Source organism: Beauveria bassiana, assembly GCF_000280675.1.
Source record: "Beauveria bassiana ARSEF 2860 unplaced genomic scaffold BBA_S00003, whole genome shotgun sequence".
Lineage (NCBI taxonomy): Eukaryota > Fungi > Ascomycota > Sordariomycetes > Hypocreales > Cordycipitaceae > Beauveria > Beauveria bassiana.
In genome coordinates, this window is record NW_007930838.1 from 862,968 (window position 1) to 888,959 (window position 25,992).

At 51.3% G+C, this 25,992-nt stretch overlaps 5 protein-coding genes across 5 annotated transcripts; 3 read left to right on the forward strand and 2 right to left on the reverse strand.

The window, feature by feature from the left end:
* Window positions 1-4,768: 4,768 nt before the first annotated feature.
* On the forward strand, window positions 4,769-6,786 carry BBA_01501 (major facilitator superfamily transporter; the record flags this gene model as incomplete). Its single annotated transcript, XM_008596598.1, has 6 exons — window positions 4,769-4,871; window positions 4,978-5,287; window positions 5,341-5,399; window positions 5,455-5,494; window positions 5,548-6,075; window positions 6,123-6,786. The coding sequence occupies 6 exons, from the start codon at window positions 4,769-4,771 to the stop codon at window positions 6,784-6,786; spliced, it is 1,704 nt and encodes a 567-aa protein (XP_008594820.1).
* Window positions 6,787-11,434: 4,648 nt separating this feature from the next.
* Window positions 11,435-14,413, forward strand: BBA_01502 (fungal specific transcription factor; the record flags this gene model as incomplete). Its single annotated transcript, XM_008596599.1, has 3 exons — window positions 11,435-11,745; window positions 11,797-12,627; window positions 12,676-14,413. 3 exons carry the CDS (start codon window positions 11,435-11,437, stop codon window positions 14,411-14,413), a joined length of 2,880 nt encoding a protein of 959 aa, XP_008594821.1.
* Window positions 14,414-15,174: 761 nt separating this feature from the next.
* BBA_01503 (uncharacterized protein) lies at window positions 15,175-15,888 on the reverse strand (the record flags this gene model as incomplete). Its single annotated transcript, XM_008596600.1, has 1 exon — window positions 15,175-15,888. One exon carries the CDS (start codon window positions 15,886-15,888, stop codon window positions 15,175-15,177), a length of 714 nt encoding a protein of 237 aa, XP_008594822.1.
* Window positions 15,889-18,666: 2,778 nt separating this feature from the next.
* Window positions 18,667-19,843, forward strand: BBA_01504 (Intradiol ring-cleavage dioxygenase, core; the record flags this gene model as incomplete). Its single annotated transcript, XM_008596601.1, has 2 exons — window positions 18,667-19,052; window positions 19,159-19,843. The coding sequence occupies 2 exons, from the start codon at window positions 18,667-18,669 to the stop codon at window positions 19,841-19,843; spliced, it is 1,071 nt and encodes a 356-aa protein (XP_008594823.1).
* A 1,123-nt stretch (window positions 19,844-20,966) lies between these two features.
* Window positions 20,967-23,504, reverse strand: BBA_01505 (peptidase family M20/M25/M40 protein; the record flags this gene model as incomplete). Its single annotated transcript, XM_008596602.1, has 1 exon — window positions 20,967-23,504. One exon carries the CDS (start codon window positions 23,502-23,504, stop codon window positions 20,967-20,969), a length of 2,538 nt encoding a protein of 845 aa, XP_008594824.1.
* Between the last annotated feature and the right edge of the window lie 2,488 nt (window positions 23,505-25,992).

Genomic DNA, 25,992 nt, shown 5'->3' on the forward strand with positions numbered 1-25,992 from the left:
GAAGAGAGAGAGAGAGAGAGAGAGAGAGAGAGAGAGAGAGTAAGTGTGTGTGTGTATGTGTGTGTGTATCTGTCTGTATACCTACGTGTACAACGTTACGGCCGAAACGATGCCATGGAAACGGACGGCGTTGTAAATGGAATGAGACGGGCTCACCGAGGCATTTTTTTTCTTCTTGCTCGGGTCGCGTCCTCAATCCGGAGCCGTGAGTAGTTTCTGCGCGCATGCGGCGGATGCAGGGGAATGGCCAGAACCCGGCGTTATTTTGATTGGCCTGCCCTGGCCCGGCCGCCGCTGACGGGCAAGGCTGGACAAGGCAAAAAAAAAAAACAAAAAAAAAAGCGACAGTGACAGCACAGAGAGTTGCGAGCAAGAGAGAGGGAGACTCATGATACGTGGCCGGGGAGCTCCGGGTCGCATCACCCGCGTTGCACAAGAGACGGCTGCGCCTAATATAACAGCACGGTCAAGTGTACGGTACCCATGCCCAAGGGGCCATGCGTGTCTCTGGCAAAAGCTGGCTGGGTAGGGGCTGCTGCTGCTGCTTGCTGCTGGCACATTACGCGAAAAAAAAGGGAACAGACAGGGATGCTGATTTACAGCTCGTCACTGCAAAGCACCGGGGGCTTTTTACCAATTACCACATAGCGAGATGCCGTCAGCCAAGACAGCTAGTCACGCGTGTAAGTCGCTGCTGCAAGTGTGGGCGGACATGGACAGCGCACACACACACACACAAAATGAGAAAGTAGTGTCATGACAACTTGGCCTAGGGAACAACGCGCCGAGATTCCGACGACGAGGCTGTGAAGAAAACTGTCACGTCTATAAACTCATGGAAGTTTGAGCCGTTGATGTTGCAAAAAAACTTACTAGCTGGCACACTTCAAGGCCATGGCGCTAGGGAAAAAAAAGACCAAAAAAAGAATAGGAAACTCAACCACGGGTAATGATATGTAAGCTGTTCAACCAGCACATGCATGGCCATCAAGCCTGACTGGCGGCGGCTCTTCTTCACCGCCAGGTTCGGACCAACCCTAACGGGCGCCATGATTATCCCGCCTTGAAGAATGTCTTTTTGTTTTTCTTTTTAAAAAAATCTCTTTTATTTTTTTTATTTCTCTTTTTCTTTTACATGTATGTAGGTGCCTTTTTCTTTAGTGATAAAGAAAAAATCTACAGCTGCCTTTTCCAACTGGGCATAGTCGATTGTGCGCCCAAGTCCAGTAAGCCGTAAACTGGCTGGGCGTAGGTAGTAGTTAGCCATTTGTCGCATGATCGGGCGCAAAACGCCACGGGGGGCCACCTTGTTCTGCCCAGCCCCATGCATTTTACATGGCGCATCATGGCATGGGCCTTGCCGGGCTAATAAGGTACTTGCCCAGTTTTTCCACAAATGCATGGAAGCTACGTCACAAGGCTGACGGCCTAAACAGAAGCCGAATGGAAGGAACGGGGGGGGGGGGGGGGGGAGGGGGAAGAGGGGGAATTGGTTCCGGCCCGTTTTATGTCATGGTGCATGCAAGTAGACGGGAGGGACGGAACGGGCTTTCTCCTTGAGGGTGCTGTGCCACTGGGTGATTTGGATAATGGGAAAATGGGATAATGGGATTTTTGCACACAGGAAGGGCATGTTACTGTGGTAAAAGAGAGAAGAAATGGCATGAATCCCATGGCTCTGTTTCCCTTCTCCCGCCCTGTGAGAAGCCGCCATGAGAGAAGAGGGTGCCAAGGGCAGGCCCGGTGATCTGGCGATAAGTGGGCAGTGGTAACATTTGTTTCTGACCGTCTATTTCGTTTTTTTGGAGAATCTCTCCGGCGGTGTTGGGCAACAAAAAAAAACTATTGTTGCAACAGGCGGGTACATGCGAGGAAGGCTAAAACAGATGAACGTTTGTGGTTTGCTATCATCTTTGTTGCTGCATCATCTTTTTTTTTGCTGCAGATTGCGACTCACGACCGCATATGACTGTGGGCACAAGGTTTCACCTTGGTCCCCGGTGTGTAAGAGAGCGGAAAAATTGATATTGAAATTTTGGGGTTACACGAATAATGGAAAATAAGGAGGAAGAAGAGGTGAAAGTGTACCTACCTACCTACGGAGTAAGTTGGTAAATATTCAGGCGAGGTCGGGAACAGAGGTAATAGTCATCAGTACCGGTAGATAGGTACCTTAAGTTACGGCGTCTCTGTGTATGGGCCGTGCCGGCGCGTGCTCACAACGGCCTGCGGGTGAGATGCGACGACATGTGTGAAGAATTCCGAAATCTTGGAATTCTTTGTACGACTACAGAAATTTTTTTCCTTTTTGCGGGAAAAAAGCTGCGTCTCAGACTTTTTTTTTTTTTTTTTCTTCAACACGACGATGGCCACACGCATGGTTGGGTTGGTTGCTGAGAGAGGGGGACCTTTGTTGCAGGTGGAGTCTTTGTAGTGCATTTTCAGCGCCTGTGGCGTGCTGAAGATGCGCTGGAGATGGATCCCCACGTAATGAAACGTTGGAAAGACGACAGCCGACTCGGCCGCAGCACATGGGGAACAAAGGGCAAGGATTTACTCGAATTGAATACTGGTTCCTTAAAAGACGACTCAAAATAAATTAAATAAATTTAAGGATTAAATAAAAATAAACCAACACCAACCCACTGTGGGCCACGCCTCTCGTCAAGTCAAGTCACCGCCCCGTCCAGCCAAGAGTGCTTGCTGCCAGAGGCTCGCATTCGATCTCGGGCCCCTTGCGCCCACCATCCACTTTGGCTGCCCACTAATAACTAGGATCTTTGCGAGCAAGTCAGTCTCCTGTGAGCGGTCCAGTCACAGTCCAGGGACCTTGTCCGATTTGCTTGGGGACTTTTTTTTATTATTATTATTTTTCTTAGCGGGTTGTCTGACCCGGCCGTCGCTGGTCCGGATACCCCGTTCAACACCCGGAATGAAGCGCCCCTCTTGCCGGTATTATCATGAGCGGGGGAGAGAGAGAAAGTTGCTGGGTCTCTGTTATCCGTATTGGTAAAATAGGTAGTTATTGGGAAAACTAATTTTGAGTGATATCCGACTCGTTCATTACTTGGCACGCTTTTCTCGGGGCTCCTGGCGCAACTCTTTCCAAATCTACGTGCATCTTGAATCCCGCGCCATCGCGGCACCGCTACGGCGGAAATATAGGCACCTCCTAGGTACCTAGGTAGGTAAAGGGGGGGTGTGTCTGCCCCCCTAGGTAGGTAGAAAAGCCTACCGGAAAATTAGCCATCAACTTCACCCCTCCCCAAGTTGGCTTGGCAGCAAACAAAGGTGACGCTGTAGATTCTTTTTGAAAGCTTTTAATAATTTTAAAGACATGACAAGATATTCTTATAAAACTTGTTATTACGTTAAAGTTTTTATTTCTTTTTACCTCTTTTTTCTTCATTTCTTTTTTTTTCTCTTTTTTTTTTTTGAAAAAAAAAAAAAAGCAGTTCACATACTTGTCGGTGAATCATCTTACAGCAGCCCGCCCCCTATAAGCCAGCGCCCAATAACTTTCATATCATCGCAGCTTTCTCACCATTATCATACATCATTATCATTATCATTATCAACATCACCACCACACCGGACCATTATCAATGTACAGCCTTGAGAGTAAGTAATATTAGCAATAATCAAAATAATAACGGCAACCTACACACCTCTACAATTTGTACTCCTTTGCTGCACCCTCCCCCCTGTTGCACATCCAATTCGCGGCTCGCGGCCCCCCTCCCCCCCTTGGCCCCCGGGGGCGCCTTTTTTTTTTTTTTCTTTCTTCCTTCGTCTGTCCTTTTGCAACTTGGCCGCTGTGTTGCTTCCCAGGTACACTTGTAAAAACCACGAGATTTTTTAAATGACAATTTTACATTCCTTCTACTACGTAATAGACGTCGCTTTTCTTTGTCGTACCCAACTACGGAGTTCATGCCACCGCCCGTCCCAATCTAGTTGGTTAATTCCCCCCTCCCCGCTCCCACCACGCATCTCTCTCCTAGTATTAGCTTCTCTCCCAGCCTTGGCCTAACGTTGCTGGTACAGAGGCTAAACTGCTTGCAAGTGGTGGTGCCAGTCAAGCCCCTGGTCGCTGGACGGATCCCCCATTCTAGTCCCGCGCTGCTTGGGCCCTTGGGCCTTCTTTCTTTTTTTTTTTTTTTCCTTCTCTTGTTCCTCTCATTTGCCTTTTTGGCTTGGGAGCCTGTTGCTTGTTTCTTCTTTTGAAACCGGAGGAGCTGGGCTAGCCCTGTTCATTCTTATATCTTGCCGCGTCCACTCCCCTCTGAGTCCTTCTTGCTTCGTCTTCAACTTGCCACTTGCCTTTACTTGCTTGTCTATTTCTAGCATCGATTATTCTTTTTTTCAAAAGCAGGAAAAGAAAATACTTATTAGACTTGCTCTTCGCCACTCGATTTTGATTCCTCTTACAGCCATCCCATCTTTCTTGTCCGACCTCTCCGCCTCACTCTCGCCGCAACAACTGCACCACCGCGTCTTACACCCCTCCAAACCCCAAGGTCGTACCGCTTGCTGCTCTTTGCCGTGGCCATACTATACCACATAAAAGAAGAAGAAAAAAACAACTCATTTTCATGCCCGACGAAACCCAAGACTCTTCTTTTCTCTATCCTCGATTTTCTCGGCTTCCCTGATTTCGTCACCGACATTGCGCGCCTCCCTCCGCAAGCCGCCAAGCACTCTCATCCGTCACAACCAGCTTACACCCAAAACCAACGGCGCCTGACCGCCCTCTCAAACCGCCACGATGCGCTCTTCCTCTCCCGAGGTTGATTCTGACCGTGACCTTCGCGCGGATGCGAAGCGAAGAGACCCTCTGCCTTTTCCAAGCCAGCAGATGTTTGTTTTAGGTATGTTTAAGCTTCGTCAGTGTTCACACACTGTTTCGAATTCATGCCCTTCCCCCCCCTGTCGGTCCAGAACTCTTCAGTGCTGACTCGCTATCCTTCCGCGCAGCTTGCTGCAGAATATGCGAGCCAATCGCATTCATGTCCATTTTCCCCTACATCTATTACATGATTCAGGACTTTCACATTACCGATGACCCTAGCAAAATTGCAGTCTACGCTGGCATGGTCACCTCTGCCTTTACCCTGGCGGAATTCGCGACTGGTGTATTCTGGGGACGTCTAAGTGACAGAATCGGTCGCAAGCCCGTTCTACTCAGTGGTCTTGCCGGTACAGCCGTCAGCGTTCTCGTTTTCGGCTTTGCTCCCAATCTACCAGTTGCCCTCCTTGCTCGAGCCTTGGGCGGTCTTCTCAATGGGTATGTGAAAATGGTAAATGCCTCTCCATGTCAGCCACTGACTCGTGGTGTAGCAACATTGGTGTACTTCAGACCACCGTCGCTGAGCTCGTGACGGTCAAGGAACAACAGCGTGAGTCCATATCCGACACGCATCAAGACATGCAGTATACTGACAGCTATCCCAGCTCGGGCGTACACGATCATGCCCATGGTCTGGTGCATTGGGTACGTTACTTTGACCTTGGCATCGGACAAGGAGGGAAATCTAACTGCCGCAGATCAATCGTTGGCCCCATGATTGGGGGTGCTCTGGCACGTCCATGCATCAGCTATCCCCAGCTCTTCGCAAGGGGCACAATCTGGGATCGGTATCCCTACTTGCTGCCCAACCTCTTCAGCGCCTTGACTGTCCTCTTCGGTGTTATTATCGGGCTCCTCTTCCTCGACGAGACGCACGCCAAGCAGAAGCTGCAGCGTGACCGCTTTCGTGAAGTAGGAGACAAGATTGCCGCCTTTTTCAGCCGTGCCGGAACATGCAAAGGCCGCGCCCTAGAGAAGCAGAGCCTGCTTCGCGATTCTGCACCGTCTGGATACAGCGCTATATCGTGCCGTGCGCCTTGTGTACTCCACGAAGATGACGAGCCGCTCCCAAGCTACAAGAGCCAGGAGAGCTCGCCAAAGCTGGGCCCGAGCAAGGCACTTGCGGCGCCCGTTATTACTAGAATTGAAACTGCGCCGCAGCGACAGACGAAGATCTTTACTCGACCTGTCATCATGAACATCATGTCATACGGCATTCTTGCATTGTAAGTACTCGTGCGACTTGGGCTTGACCGCCGACTGACCGTGGCAGCCATACCATGACATTTGACCAGCTTTTCCCGGTATTCCTCAGCACTTCACCGCCTGACCATGCTGTCCAACAGCTACCTTTTAAATTTGTTGACGGATTTGGCCTCGACACGAAAACCATTGGTGTCATCATGTCGGTCCAGGGTCTCTACTCGCTATTCTCCAATTATCTCGTTGTCGCACCCGTGACCCGCCGTCTGGGATCTCTCCGCCTCTTTCGACTGATTGCATTCTCCTACTTTTCGCTGTACCTCGTCACTCCCTACCTTGTACTGCTGCCCGAACGCATGCGAATGCCGGCCATTTACTTGCTCGTTATTTGGAAGTGCACCTTTGCGACAATGGCCTACCCCAGCAATGCAATCCTCCTTGCCAACTCGGCGCCCTCCAAGGAGGTTTTGGGCACCATCAACGGCATCGCAGCCTCGACCGCCAGTCTTTGCCGCGCTCTGGGCCCCACGGTCTCTGGCTTCCTCTACGCTCTCGGCCTCCAGACTGGCTACTCCGGTCTCGCTTGGTGGTTCAGCGGCGCAACCACCCTTGTCGGTGCTTACCTCAGCTCTCAGATCACCGAGGGTGGCTACAAGTCTGCCAACTCCGAGGAAGTAGACGAGCCACTCCTCGATTCCATGGCCGAAGAGTACGACAATGAACGACGCGTTTGACGCACAATCCGACGCATTTCACCACTTTACTTCTCTGGTTCTTCGACAGACCAACAACAAAACTTCTTCTTACGACTTTTTTTTTTTTTTCAAATAGTTACCCATGCATTTTACTTCATCTGGGAATGACCGCTGCACTTTTTGGACTCACAATACCCACCGTTGAGATGGAAACGGCGTTGCATACACACACACACATATATATATATTATTCTACCCCTTGATTACGGAGCTTTCGCTTCAGCATTAAGAGGGAAAAGGGGGGGTTTTGATGCACATTTTCGATAGACTTTTGTGGCTGCGGCCACTTTTTGGTACTCTATAGGGCAAAACATTCTTTGTTTGGTTTTTTTAGGAGCACGATACAGGATATATAGCATGAAAAGGATACAATCACGGGCCCACGCCTAGAGTTTTGATTTCGTAATATTCTGAATTTATTATATTTCTCTACAAAGTGTTCTGCAAAGTGTTCATATCGGGTTGTAATATCAGTCTGTTGAGTAAGTCCTTCGGATCGGTGTAGTAAATACTCGCTCGACCGCTTGTTAAACGCTTGCCGCGGAACGCGCCCTGAGAGGCCCCTCGCGCAGACCCTGTTACGAAAAGCATTACAAGTCGCAGGTTGATAGTAAGTCTACCGCGAGAGTATTGCTGTTTTCTCCTATTATGAGTCATAAGGTAAGCCCTTTCAACCGTTGTCGAAGCCTGATCGTGTGTGCCCTTGTACGCGAACTCCGAGCTTCACGGCCCACTTTCAACTACGCCGAAGGCCAGGGGGAGAGGGGAACACCCGATGTCGGCTCGGAACTGTCTGCCTTTTTTTTCCCCTCCTTTGCTGTGGTTCTGGTTCCCTATTGAACGACGAAAGGACGGTCGCAGAAGAGACGATTGCATGATATCAAACGTGGACAGTGACCGGCATCTACAGTTTGGGAATGTGGTGTCACTTGACGAGGTGAAAGGTGTCACTTTTACGAGCTCGCTCCCAACTTTTTTGAAACGTGATATGTGGCAGGATTTACGCTGGAAAGAAGATCGGTGGTTATGAGTAATCATGTATGAGTAAAAGGGGGGGGAAAGAAGAGAAAAAAGCACCCTGATGTTGGTGAATGACCCAATCAAACCACTAAATATGCCCCAAGTGCTCAGAAACCATTTTTCCCCAGAAGAGAAAGAAACTCGATTTTCTTTTGAAACAAATATTACTAGAAACATCAGTGAGAAAACACCAACCAGGACCAAGATTGTCAAAAGTGTACAGCTGTCCACAACTACTGTATCGAGTTGCTAATTAGTCAACAACACCATTTCCCATTGAGTCAGCATACCTTTCATGCCCCAAGGGATAAAAACAAAAGGCTCTTCAGACTACCCTCTTCTATGAGTTGTAGACTTTTTGCAAGCTTTGCAGATTTTCTGTTGAAAATTCTTATTTTCCTTTTTTTCATGTTTCTAGTGTTTGTGTTTTAGTAGCCAGCAATATGCAAACTCTGTGTGAGTTTCTGTGTGCTTCCTGTCATATCCTTGCACACAGCGAGGTGCATAATTCTCTCTGTTTTTTTTTTTCTTTTTTCCAACTTGTTTTCTGTATTTGTAGTGTGTGCGTCTTGTTGTTTCCTTGGCACCCGAAAGGACGTACATCAAAGTGATTTTGTGTGCGTTTTGTTTAATTTCGCATTCCAGCACACGTGCAAGCTGTGCCTTGTGTGTATCCTTGCACCTAGAGATTGCAAACTTTCGTGTATAGATAGAACCGTTTGTGTTGGTTGCGCAATGTTTGACTCCAGTAGCTTTGACATCTACGGCGTACTGGAGGAGTGGACTGGAAACTCCGTGACGGGACGAGCGTTGAGCACACGTTCTCCAGGCTCGTATAGATGACTACAATCTCGCCAAATACAAATGAAATAATTGATGGCACGAGCATCAGTTACAGAGTCCCAACATGGACCCGCGAGTGCATTAAATCGACCATGTGCTTCCTAAATTTACGATGTGTGGGAGGATTGTATGTAGGTAGAAGATAGATTACAAGACATAAACATCTACAAGGTTCCTGAAAGAAGCTAGTAAATATAATACTGAAAAGTATATAACCTTAAGAGATAAGCTAAAATGTTTCAAACACGAGACCAGATACTGCCATCTATCCCGTGTGGTCCCTAGCCCTGCTTCGAGAACGCTGGAATAAACCGGCGCGGGTTACAATGGCGCCCATTGGCGTTTAAAGTAACGGCGCTGTTGGGGGCTTTCCAAGAAGAGAACACGTTCAGGGAAAACAAGGCATAGTGGTGACGTTGTGCGAGCGCAACTACTAAGCCAGGTTTAAATGAAAGTCTAATTTCAAGTCTGATACACTGTAGCTCAGGAACACCCTACCTAGGTAGACATACTGTCAGCTCGGCTGCTAAATCAGATCGATTGCGGGGAAGGCCTTTCCCAATCGACTCGAGTTAGCTCCATTGACCAAAGCAATGCAATGCAACTTAGCTCATTCCTAAAGACCCCGCATCCAGCGGCACTTATTCCATTGTCGTATTGTCGTGGGGCTGGCCGGCTGGCCGGAAGCACACCTGGCTTTGCCCTGCCTACAGGTCTGTCCTTGGCAGCCCTGTTGCAACAAGTGTTCGCCGCTTTTTAGTGGTTGATTGGTGGAAAAGCGGCTAGTTTCTTTCCATCGCGTGCCAGCCTCAAATATGCACGACTTCGCCGAGACTCCAGCATGTAGGGCCTGTTAGTCCTTACCACGCACACCACGTTCATCCACACCTGTCGCCAGAGGAGCTAGAAATGTGGCTGCAGCGAGTTGCGGGGGTTGCCTGGAAGTGCGGGGGGGAACGCCACGAGGAACTTTGCAGACATCGACAGCGAACGAGAGCAAGCGAAAAACGATTGGTAAAGCGAAACGCAAATTGCTGGGCCGTTCTCAGGGGATTGGTGAGGAGTAGGACCCTTGGCTTAGCGTGTAACCGTTCGGAAATTTGAGGAAGCTACTTCTGCAACCCGGCCCGGTGTCAAGCTTTGCAGTAGCCTACTGGAGATTGTCGATTTGGTACGGCGACAAAACAGTCAGCTAGTCGCGGCCGACACATGGGTTACGTATTCCAATCGAGTCAACATGTCTGCGCTCGACGACTCACAAGGCGACGAGCTATCATGACGGGCGGTGTCGGAATAATAGCGAGAGTGGTGGGCAATCTATGACGGCACAGAAAAGATGATTGGTTTTGCCGAGATGGAAGAGGGAAGCCACTTGGTGAATTGACTGCTCTAGGTCATGTTGTGTTTTGGTTGTTGATACAGAGAGCAGCGAGGGCTGGATGGAGCCCGACTGACACGCTTGTTGGCAACTGCCAGCTGGCGACAAACAGCTACGCAATTGGCGAGCTTTCTTGTCATCAGGTAATAGGGGAGCGCGCCGTTTACTCCGTTTGCTGTCACAATAGTCCACCAGTATTATCATCACCAACAACATAAAACCACCTACAAGCAGCTGTTGCCGGGTGCCGCTGACCCTGTCACTTTGCTTCTCAATGACAGGGACATGACCGCACTAACAAGACGACGAAACTTGCTGGACAATGATCATTGGGCCAGTCGCAACTCAATTGGGTTGCAGGCATTGAAAGCGCTAGCCTGCTGCGTGGCTTGCAGCAGGCCGGGGGGCAGGCATTCTGGGGGTCTGCTCGGGGGGCGCAAATTCGGGGCAATCATGGCCTCAGCTTCAGTGGGTTCTTACAGACTTCTAGACTTTTCTTTTGCCAGTTTGCAGTGTTTGAGAGAGCGCGTCGCAACGAACCTACCTTACGGGCCAGCTCGCCTCCGACAAGTCACGATCAGCAACGAAACGGCGCTGCAAAGACTCGATCTCGCGCACCAAGGCTGGCCAGTCTCTGCTTCGTCTTGATGCGGGGACCTAGACGGCGCCCGTCCGGCTCCGCTTCTTCTATCAGCATGCATTGTGCCCCGATCCATGCCTACTAAAGCATCTCCACTGTCCTTGTCTGTCAGACCCAGGACGAGCACCACACGGCAACCGAGTTTCTCCCAATACCGCTCGTGAGCTCGTTCTTTCCCACACTTTTCATCCGTCGCAAAGTTGCTTGTTTTCCTCCGTATCTCTTCGCTCGCCAGCTGCTCCTACAATAGCCCCCCGCCTCACAACTTGGCATTGTCAGGCTCTGATATAGAGCCCGTACCTGACCTAGTTCTGGTACAGAGTCAAGACAGCTCAGCCTTCGCTCTTTTCTGCCGCTCAGACTAGCCGTCTGCGCTATTCAACGCCATCGCGCCGAGGTGTCTCTGCGATCCCCGGCCGGGGCGCCCTCACTCTTCGCATTTCGCTCAAGACCCTTGTTGGTCGCATGGTTTTCACTGTCTGATCTGAATTCTACTGGTGTACCAACTATAACCTACGACGGCCAGTCTTTGGCTATTGGAGGATGGGTTGCGGCTCTTTCTGCCAGATAACGCCGTTTTACCAACCGGTATGCAATACACCGACAGCGCGGCGCACTTTTTTTCAGCTCGTACCGACAAATTGCCTACGAAAATCGGTAATCTGACATTTTAAGTCTCCGAATCATCCCTCCGCCGACTTGCTGCCCACCAGCACCTTGCGATAAATATCTGTCGCGCCGCCAATATGCCCGCGCATATGGCGCCCTCGCCAAGCGCCCAACCTAACAGCAAACGTCAACGAAAGGTACCCTCGGATGGTGGCTCCCCAATGAATCGAATCAGTCCCGAGACTATTCCTGATGTCGTCATGAATGGTCCGCTCTCGGGCGGCAAGCCCTCGCAAAGCAGCAACTTTCGCAATGTGAGCGCCTGCAACAGATGCCGCCTGCGCAAAAATCGCTGCGACCAGAAACTTCCCAGTTGCGCAAGCTGCGCCAAAGCTAGCGTTGCATGCGTTGGTTATGATCCAATTACGAAAAAAGAGATCCCGCGCAGGTACATTTTGCGCTTCTTTGTTTTTGTATTTCTCCCATTAACTTTTTTTAGTTATGTATTCTATCTCGAAACTCGGGTCGAGCAGCTCGAAAAACTACTTTCTTCAAACGGTATTCCATATCCGCCCGCAGAGAATCTGGAACTCTGTTCCCGTCCGAGCGCCGACACTGCTCCGCGAGATTCGGGCTCCGCCAATGGCGCCGCTTCGGAGCAGGCTTTAAATAACGCGCGAAACCAGTCGTTGACGGCGAAAAAGGAAGGACAGAGCCCGGCTATGATGAATTTGGTCGGCACTTCGAAACCGAAATCCCTGGCTTCGGCATCCGGCGTTTCATTCGCCAGAGTTGTTTTCGCCGCTGTCCAATATTCTGTGTCTGACCAACATGGACCTACAGAGCGACCAGCGGGAGGCCCTGCTACCTCAATGCGCGACTCATTCTTTGGCCTTCACACGAGGCCAACCATCCAGCCAGCCCCATTTCCAAATCGCGAAGTTGGAATGAGACTCGTGACCCTATATTTTGAGCATGCCAACCCACAGATCCCAATCCTTCATCGTGGCGAATTCATGCACATGTTTGAGCAAGCCTATGCCAACTCTCCTGAATCCCTCGCCTCCAAAGAGCTTTACATGCTAAATATGGTATTCGCAATCGGCTGCGGTGTTATTGTTGGAGAACCTGTCAAGACAGAGGCATCCGGCACAGTCAGAATCGGCACCCAACAAGGAAAGGGACAGTGCGAGCCTGAAGAATATCATGCAAGCGCTATTGTTCATCTAGAATCTTGTCTAAGTTTTAGTGGAGGCGGTCTGGAAGTTTTACAAGCGGTGCTCTTGCTAGCGAATTTTGCGCTTCTTCGCCCAGTCCCTCCTGGCCTCTGGTAAGTCTCTTGCATTCTGGAATTTGCACTCCCGCTAATGAAAGGCAGGTACATCACCGGTGTGGCTGTTCGCCTTGCTGTTGATCTAGGCTTACATTACGAAGAGGGTGGCGAAGCGGAAAACTCAGGACCGGATGACACAGGTGACAAACAGGATTCAAGCGCCAGGGACCGAGGGCGGCGACAATATGTGCGAGACATGAGACGACGTTTATGGTGGTGCACCTATTCGTTCGATCGACTGGTAAGCACGTGTGTCGGGCGACCATTTGGTGTTAGCGACCAGGTCATTACCACCGAGCTTCCATCCGTACTGGACGACGACTACATCACTCCCACGGGCTTTGTCGACCCTCTAGTAGATGACGAACGACCGAGCTACAAACATGTTGCGCATCACTATTTTCGGCTACGAATGTTACAGTCGGAAATACTACAGGTTCTTCAATATAACCAGGCCCAGATTGCACGCCAAGGAAATCAGGTACCCTGCTATCCTGAAATGCGCAATCACGTTCCCTCGCCCTTTCTCGTCAAATTCGATTCATTTCGGTCATGGAGAAGCAATATTGACGAACGCCTATTCCACTGGAAGTCGTCGGCGCCAACGAGACAAGAGACTGGTGTTGCTTTCTCAACGGAATTCCTCGAGCTCAATTACTGGCAAGCAATTATTATGCTGTACAGACAAAGCTTAAGCGTTCCAGCCATGTTTGAGGGCGAATATAACACGTCGCATGAAGTCAACAGCCCTACAGCCTTTACCGCAGAGCTTCGGGAAGACGAGGACCGTATCTACCTCAAGGTGGCGGAAGCAGGACAAAAGATTCTGCGCATATATAGACAGCTCCATCTCAGCGGTCTTGTCAGTTACACATATTTGTCGACTCATCATCTGTTCATGGCTGGTATCTCGTACCTGTACGCTATTTGGCATTCACCGTTGGTACGGAGTCGTCTGTCCATGGACGAAGTTGATTTCACCGTTCTGGCCGCCAAGTCTGTCTTCACCGACATGATTGACAAATGCCCACCGGCAGAGACATGCCGAGACGCATTTGATCGGACAGCCAAGGCAACGATCAAAATGGCTAGCTCGAATGGCGGTTTTGGCACCGCGAACCCTCGACCACGCCGGCAGCGCAGAGAGACAACGACTTGGGTCACAGCTCCTGTGCCTGATGTTTCAGCAATGAAGTCAAATTCGCGGCACCTAGGTCAGGCGTCGGATGGTCAGGGATACCAGTTTGACCTGGCAATGGGAGAGAACCTATCCTCACCAGGGCTATCGGCGGGCGGTGATACATCGGCGCAAAATACACCGCCATTGGGCACATCAAAGACTCTTGACAGTGATGCCGTCATGTCAGAGCCACGGAGACACAGCGGGCCAAGCCCTGCAGACGGCTCCATCAGCCAGGATGGCAGCTCTATTGACCCGCTTGTTCACTCGCCTCCATTGCCTCGCCGCATGACGACACATGGAGGCACCAACGCATTTATGGGCCAGCAGTTTGGGATGCAGGGGTCCATGGACTATCCAGACAGCCAGACCATGGAGTTTCTGCAAACACTTGGAGCGACGCCGAATGGTGACTTTTCGACGGTGGACCAGGCCCAGCTAGACCTCGGATTCGGGATCAACTGGGAGGGTATGCATAATGACTTTAGCGAAGGCGGGCACATTAATCCCTTTGACACGTTCTTTTTTGGCGGACAGCCGAATTCCGGGAACAATAATAATAGCAACAACGGTAATGGGTCTGGAGGAGGCATGTCGATGTAGATAGCGCGCATTTAAAAGTAGGATTTTGTTGTGATACCAGGGCCGTATGCCGTTTTCATCTCTCTTGTTCCGTAGCAAAAATGTGTCAGCTAGACAGTAACAAGGGAAATGTAGAATCGGCATGCCAGTTCCATATCTTGCTTCATCAAGAGACGTTTGCTCTGCGCCATACGAGTCTTAGTTTGCCGACTTTGGTGTTCGTCAAGCATCCTTGGTTGCTGTCAACACCAGGAAAACCTTGGCTCTGATTATCGTCCTGCAAGAATGGGTGGCAAGAGAACAAAAAAAAAAAATCGACGCATTTGCAGGAGACGATGATGATGGAAGATGGCGGTGATTTCTTGATAGAAGGCAGAAGCTTCTTTTGCTCACTAGGTCATCACAGGGCACAGCAAAAGAAGTAATACTTCGCAAACAAGATATAAAAATAAAATGATATTATTCTCTACATGGCTACATGATTGTATCTGCATTTACATGTTATATAGACCCTAAATAAACAGGGTTGAACCAAAAAAAAAAAACAAGGGGAATTATATACAGCATAGACAGAGCCGGTTGTCTGCCCATGGCTCGCACCCTGCCAACCATGAAACCTGTACCAGCATGTTGCAGCAAAAGCAGCAACCTGAAAAGGGCTCGACACAGTAATCTTTATTATTCAAAAAAAAAAAAAATAACAAAGATTAACAATCCTGCTTCCGAAAAAAAGAAAAGAAACAGTCGTCTGTAGCATGTGAAAATGCTAGCCACGGTCGTAACTAGCGTCTGCTGTCGCGCCGCGAATCGTGGCTTTTGCGTCCCGAGCTTCTGCGTGACTTGTGCCGGGGCGGCGAGTGCTCCTCAATCACCACCACCTCGTCCTCTGTCAGATCCGTCTCGGTCGTGTCATCGCGGACCACGGCCGGCGGCGGCGCATGTCCTCCTCCTCCGCTTCTCCGCGTGTGCGTCTGCGAGACGCGCACAGCTGGCGTCATGAGCGGCAGGGGCTGCGCCATGGGCATCTGCGCCGGCCTACTGCTGCGTCTGCTGCTAGGGACCCGTTGCGGTGGTGGTGGTGCTGCTGCCGCGCGAACCTGGTACATTTCCGTCGCGTCTACGGCACCACGGTGGCGACGGTGCTCGCGCCGCCGGCGATGCGAGGGCTTGTGCGACCGACGGTGGTGATGGTGGTGGTGCTCCTCCTCGACGACGACGGCGCGCTGGCGCTGCCAGGGCAAGAAGACGGGGGTCCAGCCGGTGCAGGAAAAGAGCAGGGCGATGAGCAGGAGAAAGGCGCCGACGGAGCCGAGTACGATGCCGGCGATGGCGCCGGGCGCGGGGGCAGAGTCGGAGGTGTGGTAGGTGGTGGGGATGGCCTGGAAACCGGGCGCGTCTTGCGGCACGCGAGGAGCGACGGCGGCGGAAAGAACAACGGCGGGTGGTGGTGATGAAGCTTGAAATGTCGCTTCTCGAGGTCGTGGTAGTACGGGCATCGTGGGCGAAAACAAGTAGCGCGCTCAACGCAGCGCAAAACGGGATTTCCTGCTCTGGATCCTCCCGGTTGCGAAGTTGCGCCAAGACTTGTTGCAACGGACCCCGATGTTGTCTCTTTGCTTCCTCTTTCCCTCGTTATTTTTCACGCCTGAATTTCTCTTGTCGCGGCGTTTGCGCTCGGATGGGACCCGAGTAATGATGTAATGGGGACAGAGAGGGACAAAAATGCCCGCAGAGCTCCCGTTTGCGTTGCACGGTCCTCTGCGCGTCTGTTTCCAAGTATCGCGCGGAGGAAAATATGAACAATTCAATCAGGCGATTTTCAACGTATTCGATTCGATGCGATCGGAGACGAGATCATTCGTGGCGCGGGCGCAAAGCGCAATGTCGTCGTCGTGTCGCAATGTCGCGAATAATAAACAACAAGAAGAGGTGCAGTGCAGGTGGTGGGGTTTGTAGAGCTGAAACAGTAGGCGACTACCAGCGATTCGCTCGAAACAGAGTCGTCAAAGATCCTGAAGAAAGGAAATGAGAGAAAAGTAACAAGGTAGATTATTTTCAATCTTGTTCAATTACATGTAAAAGGACGGCGAGGAAATAAAATTAAAAAAAATATGGTAGTGTTGGTGTCACAGAGTCACAGACAATGCACGGCGTCTGTGTTCCCTCCCTCGGCAACAGGGCATAGGTAGGTAGTTACACCCACTACAAGTTAGCCTGCTAAGGCAGGTACGAGTCGATAGTCGCCCAGCCACCAGCTTTTCAGTCCATTCTTCCGCTACTTCCGCAGAGCTTCCAACAATCAAAACCCCCCAGCCACCAGCCAGCATGGGCGAATTTTCTTTGCTTTCGCCATATCTACTCGTCACTATTTCACTCGTCACTATTTTACCTGGCGTAAAGACGGACTGCGAGAAGTCATTCAAGCCACCACCTGTCTACTGTATCATGCGCCAATGTTGGCAGGCGACGAGAGCGGCGGCTAGCACAATGATGGCTTTGAAGCCGTCTTTTGTGTAACATTGATGAAGTCGAAAGGCGCAAATGTGCAGACGAAAACTATGAGCCAGAAAAAGAGATGTCCATTTCTGTCTTCCCCGAGAAGACGAAAGCCTCCAGCTAGTCAAAAAGGGGAAAAACCTGGTAAACCCCTCCCCCCCCTTCTCTTTGCTTTGCTGTCTTTCATCTGGTCCTCGGAGTGACACGGGGGACATGTCATACGTCTAAAACAAATGGCAGCCATCAAGTCAACACCTTTTCCCCTCGGATCCAGCGTCAGACTTCCCATAGCCAAACTTGCCCGTCTGCGTCAAGGAGCACATCTTCCTCACACAGCCGCTTCTACGAGATGTAGCTTGACAAGCTGCCTAGGCAGAAAGCCCGTCGAGAGCCGCCCCATCTCCCGCCGCCGCGCCTATCTTTGGACCCGAAGCTTCACCCTCCCTGCCGCTCTAGCCGCCCGTTATCCGGAGGGCGGGAATCTGGCCCCGACTCGTCGCCGCCAGGTCAGAGACATACATGCCCGAGTACAAACCTTGGGTCAGCGGCGCTCGCATTCCCCGAGGCGGCGTTTCGTCTTTGTCTCTGAGCGGCACTGCACCAAGGCTTTCAAGGTGGTCAAAAAACCTTATGTGCCGCCTTGTCGCCTTGTCGAGTTGTATTGTCTGACCTGCTGCCCACGTATGCGCTCCGAACGACATCAAGCCCCCCCCCCCCCCCAGCAGAGCGACCTATTGCAGCGACAGCCCGCATCTGAAAGATCACGCAACACCAAGATGGTGCCAGCGCGTCGTTGCCTCTTGCTGGCGTCTCAAGGGTCGAGAGATATGACGTGATACAATAACTACATTATAGTAATCCCTCACAGCCTCTGCTCAGCTGTGCATAGGCAGTAGACGGTGATCAAAGAGGGCAATCATGCGCCCCACAAGCCTTCGCCGCCGACTGTTTCCCCGTTTCGTGAGAGGAATGAATATCAGTAGTTTGCACCTCAACTGAGCAATACTCATATGTGACTTTAATTTGCAGTATATTAGTTGAAGCCTACCTGACGCGCTCAGCTCCATTTCCGCAGCACCGCCGTCGACAAGAAACTCTTTTGAGGGGGGCAGCGGCCAACTCTGCAAGCAACGTGGGCCAGCGTCCAAGTCTTAGATCTCCGACGCGGAATTGAGAAACGCAAGGAAAGCAACTGTCCTCGAAAGCACAAGCTGAAACAAAACATGATCATCGTTGCAAACGCGGGCCCTTGACAAACTACTGCTTGACTCGCCAGACTCGTCATCAGGCCATTGTCAAGACACAAAAGTTGCGGCATTCTTTGTCGGAAGCGGAACGCCAACAAACGTTTGCTAATCGGTGTTCGCGCATTGGAAAATACAAATACCGCGAGTCGAACCGCGGGGGACAAGATTACGATTGCCATGACATTATCCGGCCATCCCCCTCAGGCTGCTTTGTAACATGCCCGCGCAAAAGTGCCGCTTCCGCTGGCCGGTATCCACCGGCCCTCAACCCCCCACTTTCCCCGGCTTCGATCCCGGCTTTTGTTACCGGCAATGTTGCTTTTCCAGACTTCCTATTTCCTACTTAACATGACCCCAGCGCGCCCACTGATCCATCACCTCTTCTACGCTCTTTATTTTTTCTTTTCCTCTCCCATGACCATACAGATAACCCAAAACTGGTTCCTTGTTTACTTTTTTCTTGTCCTTGTCCCCTCTTTCACCTTTGTATTAATTAGTTGCTTCTACAATATACTCACGCACATTGCCACCATGACTACCAACGCCGCCACCACCAATGGCACCAATGGCACCAATGGCACCAATGGCAATCATGCTACACCCGCCAACGGCACCGATGCCAATCATTCTGCACCCGCCAACGGCAACAACGGCGTCCACAATCATGAAGAGACCAAATCCAAATTTGATCCCAATTTTACCCAGCACGTCATTGAGCTCATGAGTCCCGACACCAAGCCGCGACACCGCGAGATTCTGACGTCGCTCATCCGCCACATGCACGACTTTTGTCGCGAGGTTGAGCTCAAGCAGGATGAGTGGATTCTTGGCGTCAACTACATCAACTCGCTGGGCCAGGCCTACCAGAAGAACCGCAACGAGACGTGGCGTGTGTGCGACATTCTCGGCATCGAATCGTGAGTCTTTCTCAACCCCTTCCTCTCGCCCCATTTTCCCCTTCTGCTCCTCCCCTCTCCACCCTCCCCCCTTACCCTACCTTCTACTAACACATCACCGCCACAGCCTCGTCGACGAAATCAACCACAAGGTCGAGGCCGCCGACGGCAAAGTGCCCACCTCATCCTCCATCCTCGGCCCCTTTTGGTCTCCCGAAACGCCCTTTCGCGCGCTCGGCGCCAGCGTCGTCCAGGACATGCCCTCTGACGGTCAGCTCACCTACTTTCACGGCGTCGTCCGCGACGTCGAGACTGGCCGCGGCATCCCCAACGCCGTCTTTGACATGTGGCAGGCCAGCACCAACGGCAAGTACGACGCCCACGACCCAGAGAACCAGTCCCGCCACAACCTCCGCGGCAAGTTTCGCACCAACGAGCACGGCGCCTTTTGGTTCTACTGCCTCAAGCCGACAGAGTACGCCATTGACACGTCGGGACCCTCGGCGGAGCTGCTCAGCATCATGGGCCGTCACCCGTATCGGCCCGCGCACATTCACATCATGGTCACGCACGACGAGTATATCGGCGTGACGGCGCAGCTGTACCCCGAAGATGACCCGTACCTGGAGACGGACACGGCCTGCGCGGTCAAGGAGGATCTGCTGCTGCACTTTGAGCCAGTGCTGCCGGGGGGCGGCGCGGAGCGTGGCGACGCCGTGCTGGATGTCGAGTATAATGTGAATTTGCTGTCGAAAAAGTACAAGCCCGACTCGGGTATGCTGATGCAGAATGCGAACCAGGACAAGTTTTGAGGCGGGGGCGGGAACTTGAAGGAGGAAAAGGATCGGCGGGGACGACCTGACTGCAAACGACCATGAGAAACATGAATAGAAAGTTTGAAGCGGCATGGTTTTGTGTATTTTGATGATTTGTTTTTTTTTTTCCATGTCCATTGCAAATAATCACAGAGAGGCAACATATTAGCGTTTCGAATCCAGATTCTCTTTTGAAAAATTAGGCAAGAAACATTGCGAGTTTTTTTTTTTTTTCCCCTTGTTCTGAGTGGTCGGCGAACCAAGTGTACAACCCTGGTTCTCAAGCAAAATCCATGGTGTCCATCTATCCAAACTGAGTCAATCGCCACCTGTTCGTCTCCCTTGCACGAGGGTCGCATCGCGTAGATATCTTGTTCCCTTGCTTCCCCCACATGGACGGCCTCCAAACAACAAGCAAGTCCCTTCCCCCCCCCCCGCCATATCGGAAAGATCTTGTGACAATTCATTGAGGTGAGACACACTTGAACGCTCTCGTGTAAACAAAAAACTTGTGTCATTAGTCGGCGGTTGTTGAGGAAGAAAGAAAGAAAGGGTGTGCATGGATCTTTGTAGACCCCGTCACCACTCTCCCATGTTCAAGTACATCTACATCACAATCAAGATCGCTCGTCGTTGTACTAAGATTGCACATTTCCAAAAATTGTATTCATATTCGACTAATCGTCCACTGTCATCCGTCTTCCACTTGCTCTCATTCAACATCAACCTCGACATTTCCCCAAAAAGAAAAAGAACCATCCACATCCAGAAGTAAAAAAATAAAAAGAAAATGGTACAAATCTTTCATACAGGTCATTCTACTATCCAATTGTGCATCGGTATAGAGCGTCATAAAATGGTAATGAGAAAACGAATGTGGTTCCTGCCATCCAGGCTAGGCACAATAAGGAAAAGGCTTTTGTGTTCATTAACGATCGTGGGCGCATTAAGAAACGGCCAAGTTGGTCGCATAGCTCGTCTCTAATGCTAGTGCCGGCACCAGCATACAACACTGAGATTTTTGTAGTATAATAATGAAATGGTAATAAAACAACCAGTGTTTGAATGTCGTGTTCGAGTCTGGTGGCGGCCAAAGTCTAGTAGTTGTGGTAGTGTCACATTACACCCGCAAGGATGCAATTGGGGGTAGAGGAGGCAGCTCTCGCAGCGGCGGCGGAACTGGAGGAGGCATCATCTGTGGCATGCTCCGGCGGTTGAGTAGAGTACGGTCCTTGTCCGCCTGGGAGGCAGGCGCGGGTTTTGGCAGCGCGGGCAGCGGACCCGAAGGAGGCGGCGGCATAGGCGGCAACATTGAGGCTAGTCGCTTTTCATCCGACGAATGGCGGCGGTGCCCAGGCGACGTGTAACCTGTGTTGGTGCTCGCTCGTCTCACCGTTTCAATCTGTGGTGCAGCCGTAACAGAAGGAAAAGAATCTGCAGTAGATTGGCGGCGTGTTGAGTCTCTTGTCCACGCGAAAATTGGCGCATTGACCCGTTCGTGAGGCATAGAGGAGAGATGATTGAAGGTGCGCATGGCGCGCATATCATAATCTCGGCTATTTCTGCGCATCCCCGCAACTGGAGGTCGACTTCGTCGTGGACTGATTCGATAGTTGGCTGTGGGAGACGTGATACGATCGCTGCTAGACAAGCTAGAGCGAGAAGAGCCAATGTCAGATTTGCCATCCGCCGAGCTACGCGGGCTGTGTCGCCGCGAGTAGCGATGGCGCTGCTCTCTGACCTGCTCCTTGACGGGAGACAATCGCTGATGGCTGGCGCCGTCGGCAGTGGGTGGCCTGGCAGGCAGCTCAGTTCTTGGGGAGTGGTGGTCAGCAACCATGGACAGGGGCCGCGACGATCGCAGTACGGGGGGCGGTTTCGAACGCATCAGGCGCGATGCAAAGGTGGCGGTGTTTGGGGAAGGGGGCGACTGTGAGTTGGAGGAGTTGAGGCGCATGTGAGAATATCGTCGGGTCGATGACTGCGGTAGGCTAAAGTTGGGGGGAATGGAGCCCGTCCAAAGCTCGGGCGCTTCGCTGCGCTTGGGCGCGAGGTAGTCTTCCTCGAACTGGGATTTGCGACTGTCGGATTTAGCTTCAATGAACAGACCAGCATTATGAATGATGGAGCGACGACTGGCAATGACAGAAGCGTTGGGCCGTGGCCTGGGGTCTGCCTTCTTTGAGCGGAAAGTGTACTCGTGGGAATCACAAGTTTCGCTCGAGTCACGGGGAAAGACCTCAGTAACGGGAGAGCGTTCTGGAGAAGAGGCAGCCGACGTGACGGCAGTTCTCCTATCGGCAGAAGCAAAGGAAAGACGATTTCCGTTGCTATCTCGCAAGCTATCGAGTTGCCTGCCATCCTGTGATACGACGCTATTGGTTGTGGAGATTTCGTCCAAACTATGGTCTCTGCTATGCTGCAAATCGCTCAACCTAAGTGTCAAGTCGTCGTCACCGTCAGTGTTCGGACGGCTGGGGCTTCTAGAAAAGCGCATCGAGTCTCGCACGACCATGGTTCTGGTTGTCTGTCTTGGTGCTACAGGACGTTCAGGCACACCAGTTTCCGACAACTTGCGCTTACCACCAAGCTTTTCAATTTCACCACGGAGAGTAAACATCCAGCTATCCAAATCACTCGGGTTCTCGAATACCATCAAGATGTTTGCAGTTTCGCGCTTTTCTCCTCCAAGAATTGAAAGCTTGGAGAGGATTGACTTTGATTCAGTGGTCGGGGTGCTAGCGTCTTGATCCGTGTTGGATGAGGCTTGAAGGACCCAGTGCTTTCCGGGAATAGAATCTGTAACAAAGGCAGCAGAGGTATGACTCAGCTTGAGAACCTTCTCTGGCAGGCGATCATAGTTTCCTGCGCCGGAGTATTGCAGCAAATGTCCTGAAGTAGTCAAGAGGTAGATTTTCGTAGTCCACTGTAAGTTAGACAAAGACGGGTTCTTGCCGTGCTTCTTCTTGGCCATTTCTTTCGAGTTGCGTTCTTCCATAGTAAGCTGCTCAGCTGCGATGGCGGCAGTAATATTCTTTTCGTGTAAACGCAGAACCATTTCTGTCGACATTGTTACGGCAGGTAAGGTAGCCTGGCGAATGGTTTGGGGAAATGCCTTGAAAAGAGGTGGCATTTCCCAGGCAGCAAGGGACTCGTGGGATCCATTGTCCTGGAAGGAAGCCTTGCGGCTAGGCAATGCAGGGGGGAGAGCGGCGTGGCTTTGGCGGCGAAGAGATCGAGCTCTCGGCACGGACGAGGCCCTCTTGGCAGAAGCGGACAGGCTCTCTCGAGGTTCAGAGGGAAGAGGAATGTAAACGTTGGCGCTGTGCTTGTCTGTAGTTGCGGATTGTGTTGGGGGAGAATCAGACTGGGGTACTGGGGGAGCCGTGGCAGGCAAGTCAACCTTGTCCTTGGTGAGTTTGGAGCGGCTAAAAATATGTCGAAGACTTCGCTTGGAAGATTTAGGAGCGAGAGTTTGCAGCGGCAGGTGCAATAGCTGTTGGGGTGGGAAGTGGTGCTGTGGCAGCGAAGGTTCGTCTTGCTGGGCCGACTGCTTATGAGCATCGGCCAGGTAGCGATTGGAGCGACGAGATCTCAGGGAGAGATAATTCGAAGGCCCACGACTTTCGGTACCGGCGGCAGCCTCGTCGGGAGGCATAACTGAGATTGTTGCGTATATGCGAAATTTGATGTTTAGAGTGTAAGTTGATTGTTGGTGTCAAGTTGCGAGACTGGCGACGATGAATGCTGAGCGAGATTCGGTTATTGACCGTTGCGCCCATGGCAGGGCAGGGCAGGTAAGAAAACGCCAGGTCTCAGGGCAGTGCAGGTGATGGGTCAGGTTTCCAAGACAGTGACTCAAACATAGGCGAGGGGCGAGGTAATGACGGCAAAAGCAATGCAGACTGGCTGGGTGGCAGTTTGGAGTAGGGGCGGAGAATTGATCAGTGAACCAGGATCGTCCATCAATTGAAAGAAAGAAGGAGGCGAGTATGAGAGCAAGAGGTAATGCGAAGGAATGGTATTAGTGGTCAAAGAAGGTGGCGGGAAGCTGTTGAGGCTGTCGAAGCTGTCGAAGCTGTCGAAGCTCGATGGGGATCTTGGTGGAGAATGTGGAGGATGAGGAATGAAGAGGTCGCAGTTGGAAGAAGGAGCGTGTATGACGAGTTTGGCGAGCAATGCGGTCAGTAAATCATGAATAGGAAGAAGAAAGGAAGCAGAGAGCGAGCGTATGCTGGATGACGGACGCGGCAGGGTGTAAATAAGATTTGGCGAGGTTCGTGGAGGACAATGGGAATGGGGATTGCGACGGGCGAGGAAGACCAGGATTATTTGGGTCTACCAAGTAAAGTATCCGTAAGGTAAGCCAAAAAGAAACGGGCGAGGGTCGAGCGACAACGCGTGCGGCGTAACTAACGGTTACAGTGGAAGCAGGGCGGACCAGGACTAGGGGACAAGGGTTGGTTAGGCCAAGGAGCTAGTGGGTTAGTGGCAGACGGGGCGGACGGGGCGGACGAGGCAGGAGCAACAGAGGAAGGAGGCTTGGAGGGGGCGTCTTGGGGGCGTGCAAGGACGTGGACAATCGCCAATTCAAACTTTTGACGGTGGATCAAGTGGGTAGAACAGACAAGAGGGACGGATGGCTAATGGATCAATGTCATGGGTGGCATGATGATGGAAATGGTGGTGTGTAAATCGAGGTCATGGTCATGGCATGGTCATGGTCACGGTGTTGTGCCAGTTATTTACTCTGTACAGAGTACTATTCGATAGGGTGATGCGGTTGGTTCTTGAGATTTTTTGTATTCCTTTTCATTTTTACTTCTAATTTTCTTGTTTCTATCTTACTTACCCATCCCTAAATTTGGTCTTCTTTTAGCGTTTTTCGGGCATGTGTCGTATTCACGTACGGAGTAGTTATCTAGTAACACGCAGAGCCGACATACCACTCCTCGCCCGCCTCGGCGGAGAGCTGTGGGGAGACTGCTCATATCGACTCGTCAAAAACAACAATTGATAGTCCAGCAAAGCAAAGCAAAGAGCTCTTAAAATTACATCTCAATCCTGCTTTCGGCAACCAGCGCCGAGAGAGGAAAGTATTCGCCTGAACTTGTCGACTAGTTAGGGATGGCGAGACAAATGCAGCCTGCCCCAACACGAGGCTGCAAAAAAGAAAATTCAGTTCATCACAAGATGACAACTGACGCGCCTTGCTTTTTTGTACCAATTAATTAAATTGACAATTTATGAGAATGGTATCCCTAGTGGGAGAGTAGCGACAGTGTTGAGTGGGATGAAAACACGAGAGAATGACCTGAAAGTTGGAGCCCATGTGAAGCCATTGCAGGGCCCAGGGGTCTACAGGAACATGCAGGCTGTAGGTAGTCTGCAGCCCGTCCAGTGGCGTCACAGCGGCTGATGGCAGACCATGTACATACCTAGGTAGGTAGGTACCTGCCATGTAGGGCCCAGCAGGTTGGTATCCGTACATGACTGATGATACTGGTCATAACGGCCCGGCACCGGTAATAATAACATGGCAATAATAACATGGCAATAATGACATGGCAATAATGACATGGCAATATTGCAGTAGCAAGACGATGCAAACGGTTACTGCAAGCAGTTGCAACTTGTACCATCAGACAATTTACGAATGAGCTGACCAACGCACAGCCTACACACGAGCACTTTGGCGAGTCTATGCTAAACCTGAAGCTGCACAAGGAGTGCATACAGACAGGCCTTGTGCAGCATGCATGCATACACGCATGCATTACTGGGTCTTGCCCATCCGCATCAGTGCACTGTTAGAGATTGTTTATGCACCCACATAGGTAGATAATGTTTCCGTACGGCAATGTCCGTCCGCATGCTCCATAGTTACCCAACCAAAACTTGATCGTCTGTACGGAGTACGCACAGTCGTATCCATACTGAGACGGGGTGCATATCCGTATGCAGTGATGCAGTGATGCAGTGATGCAGTGATGCAGTGATGCACTGTGCCCTGTACTACACAATGTCGTGCCCCCCAAAGTAAATATGCCGATGCACCTTTTGTTCTTGCGCCGGCCGTCGTACCTGCCTTAGTGCCCGCCTCCGCCCAACGTCCTTTTTCATCCGTTTGTCACTTTTCTTCTTCC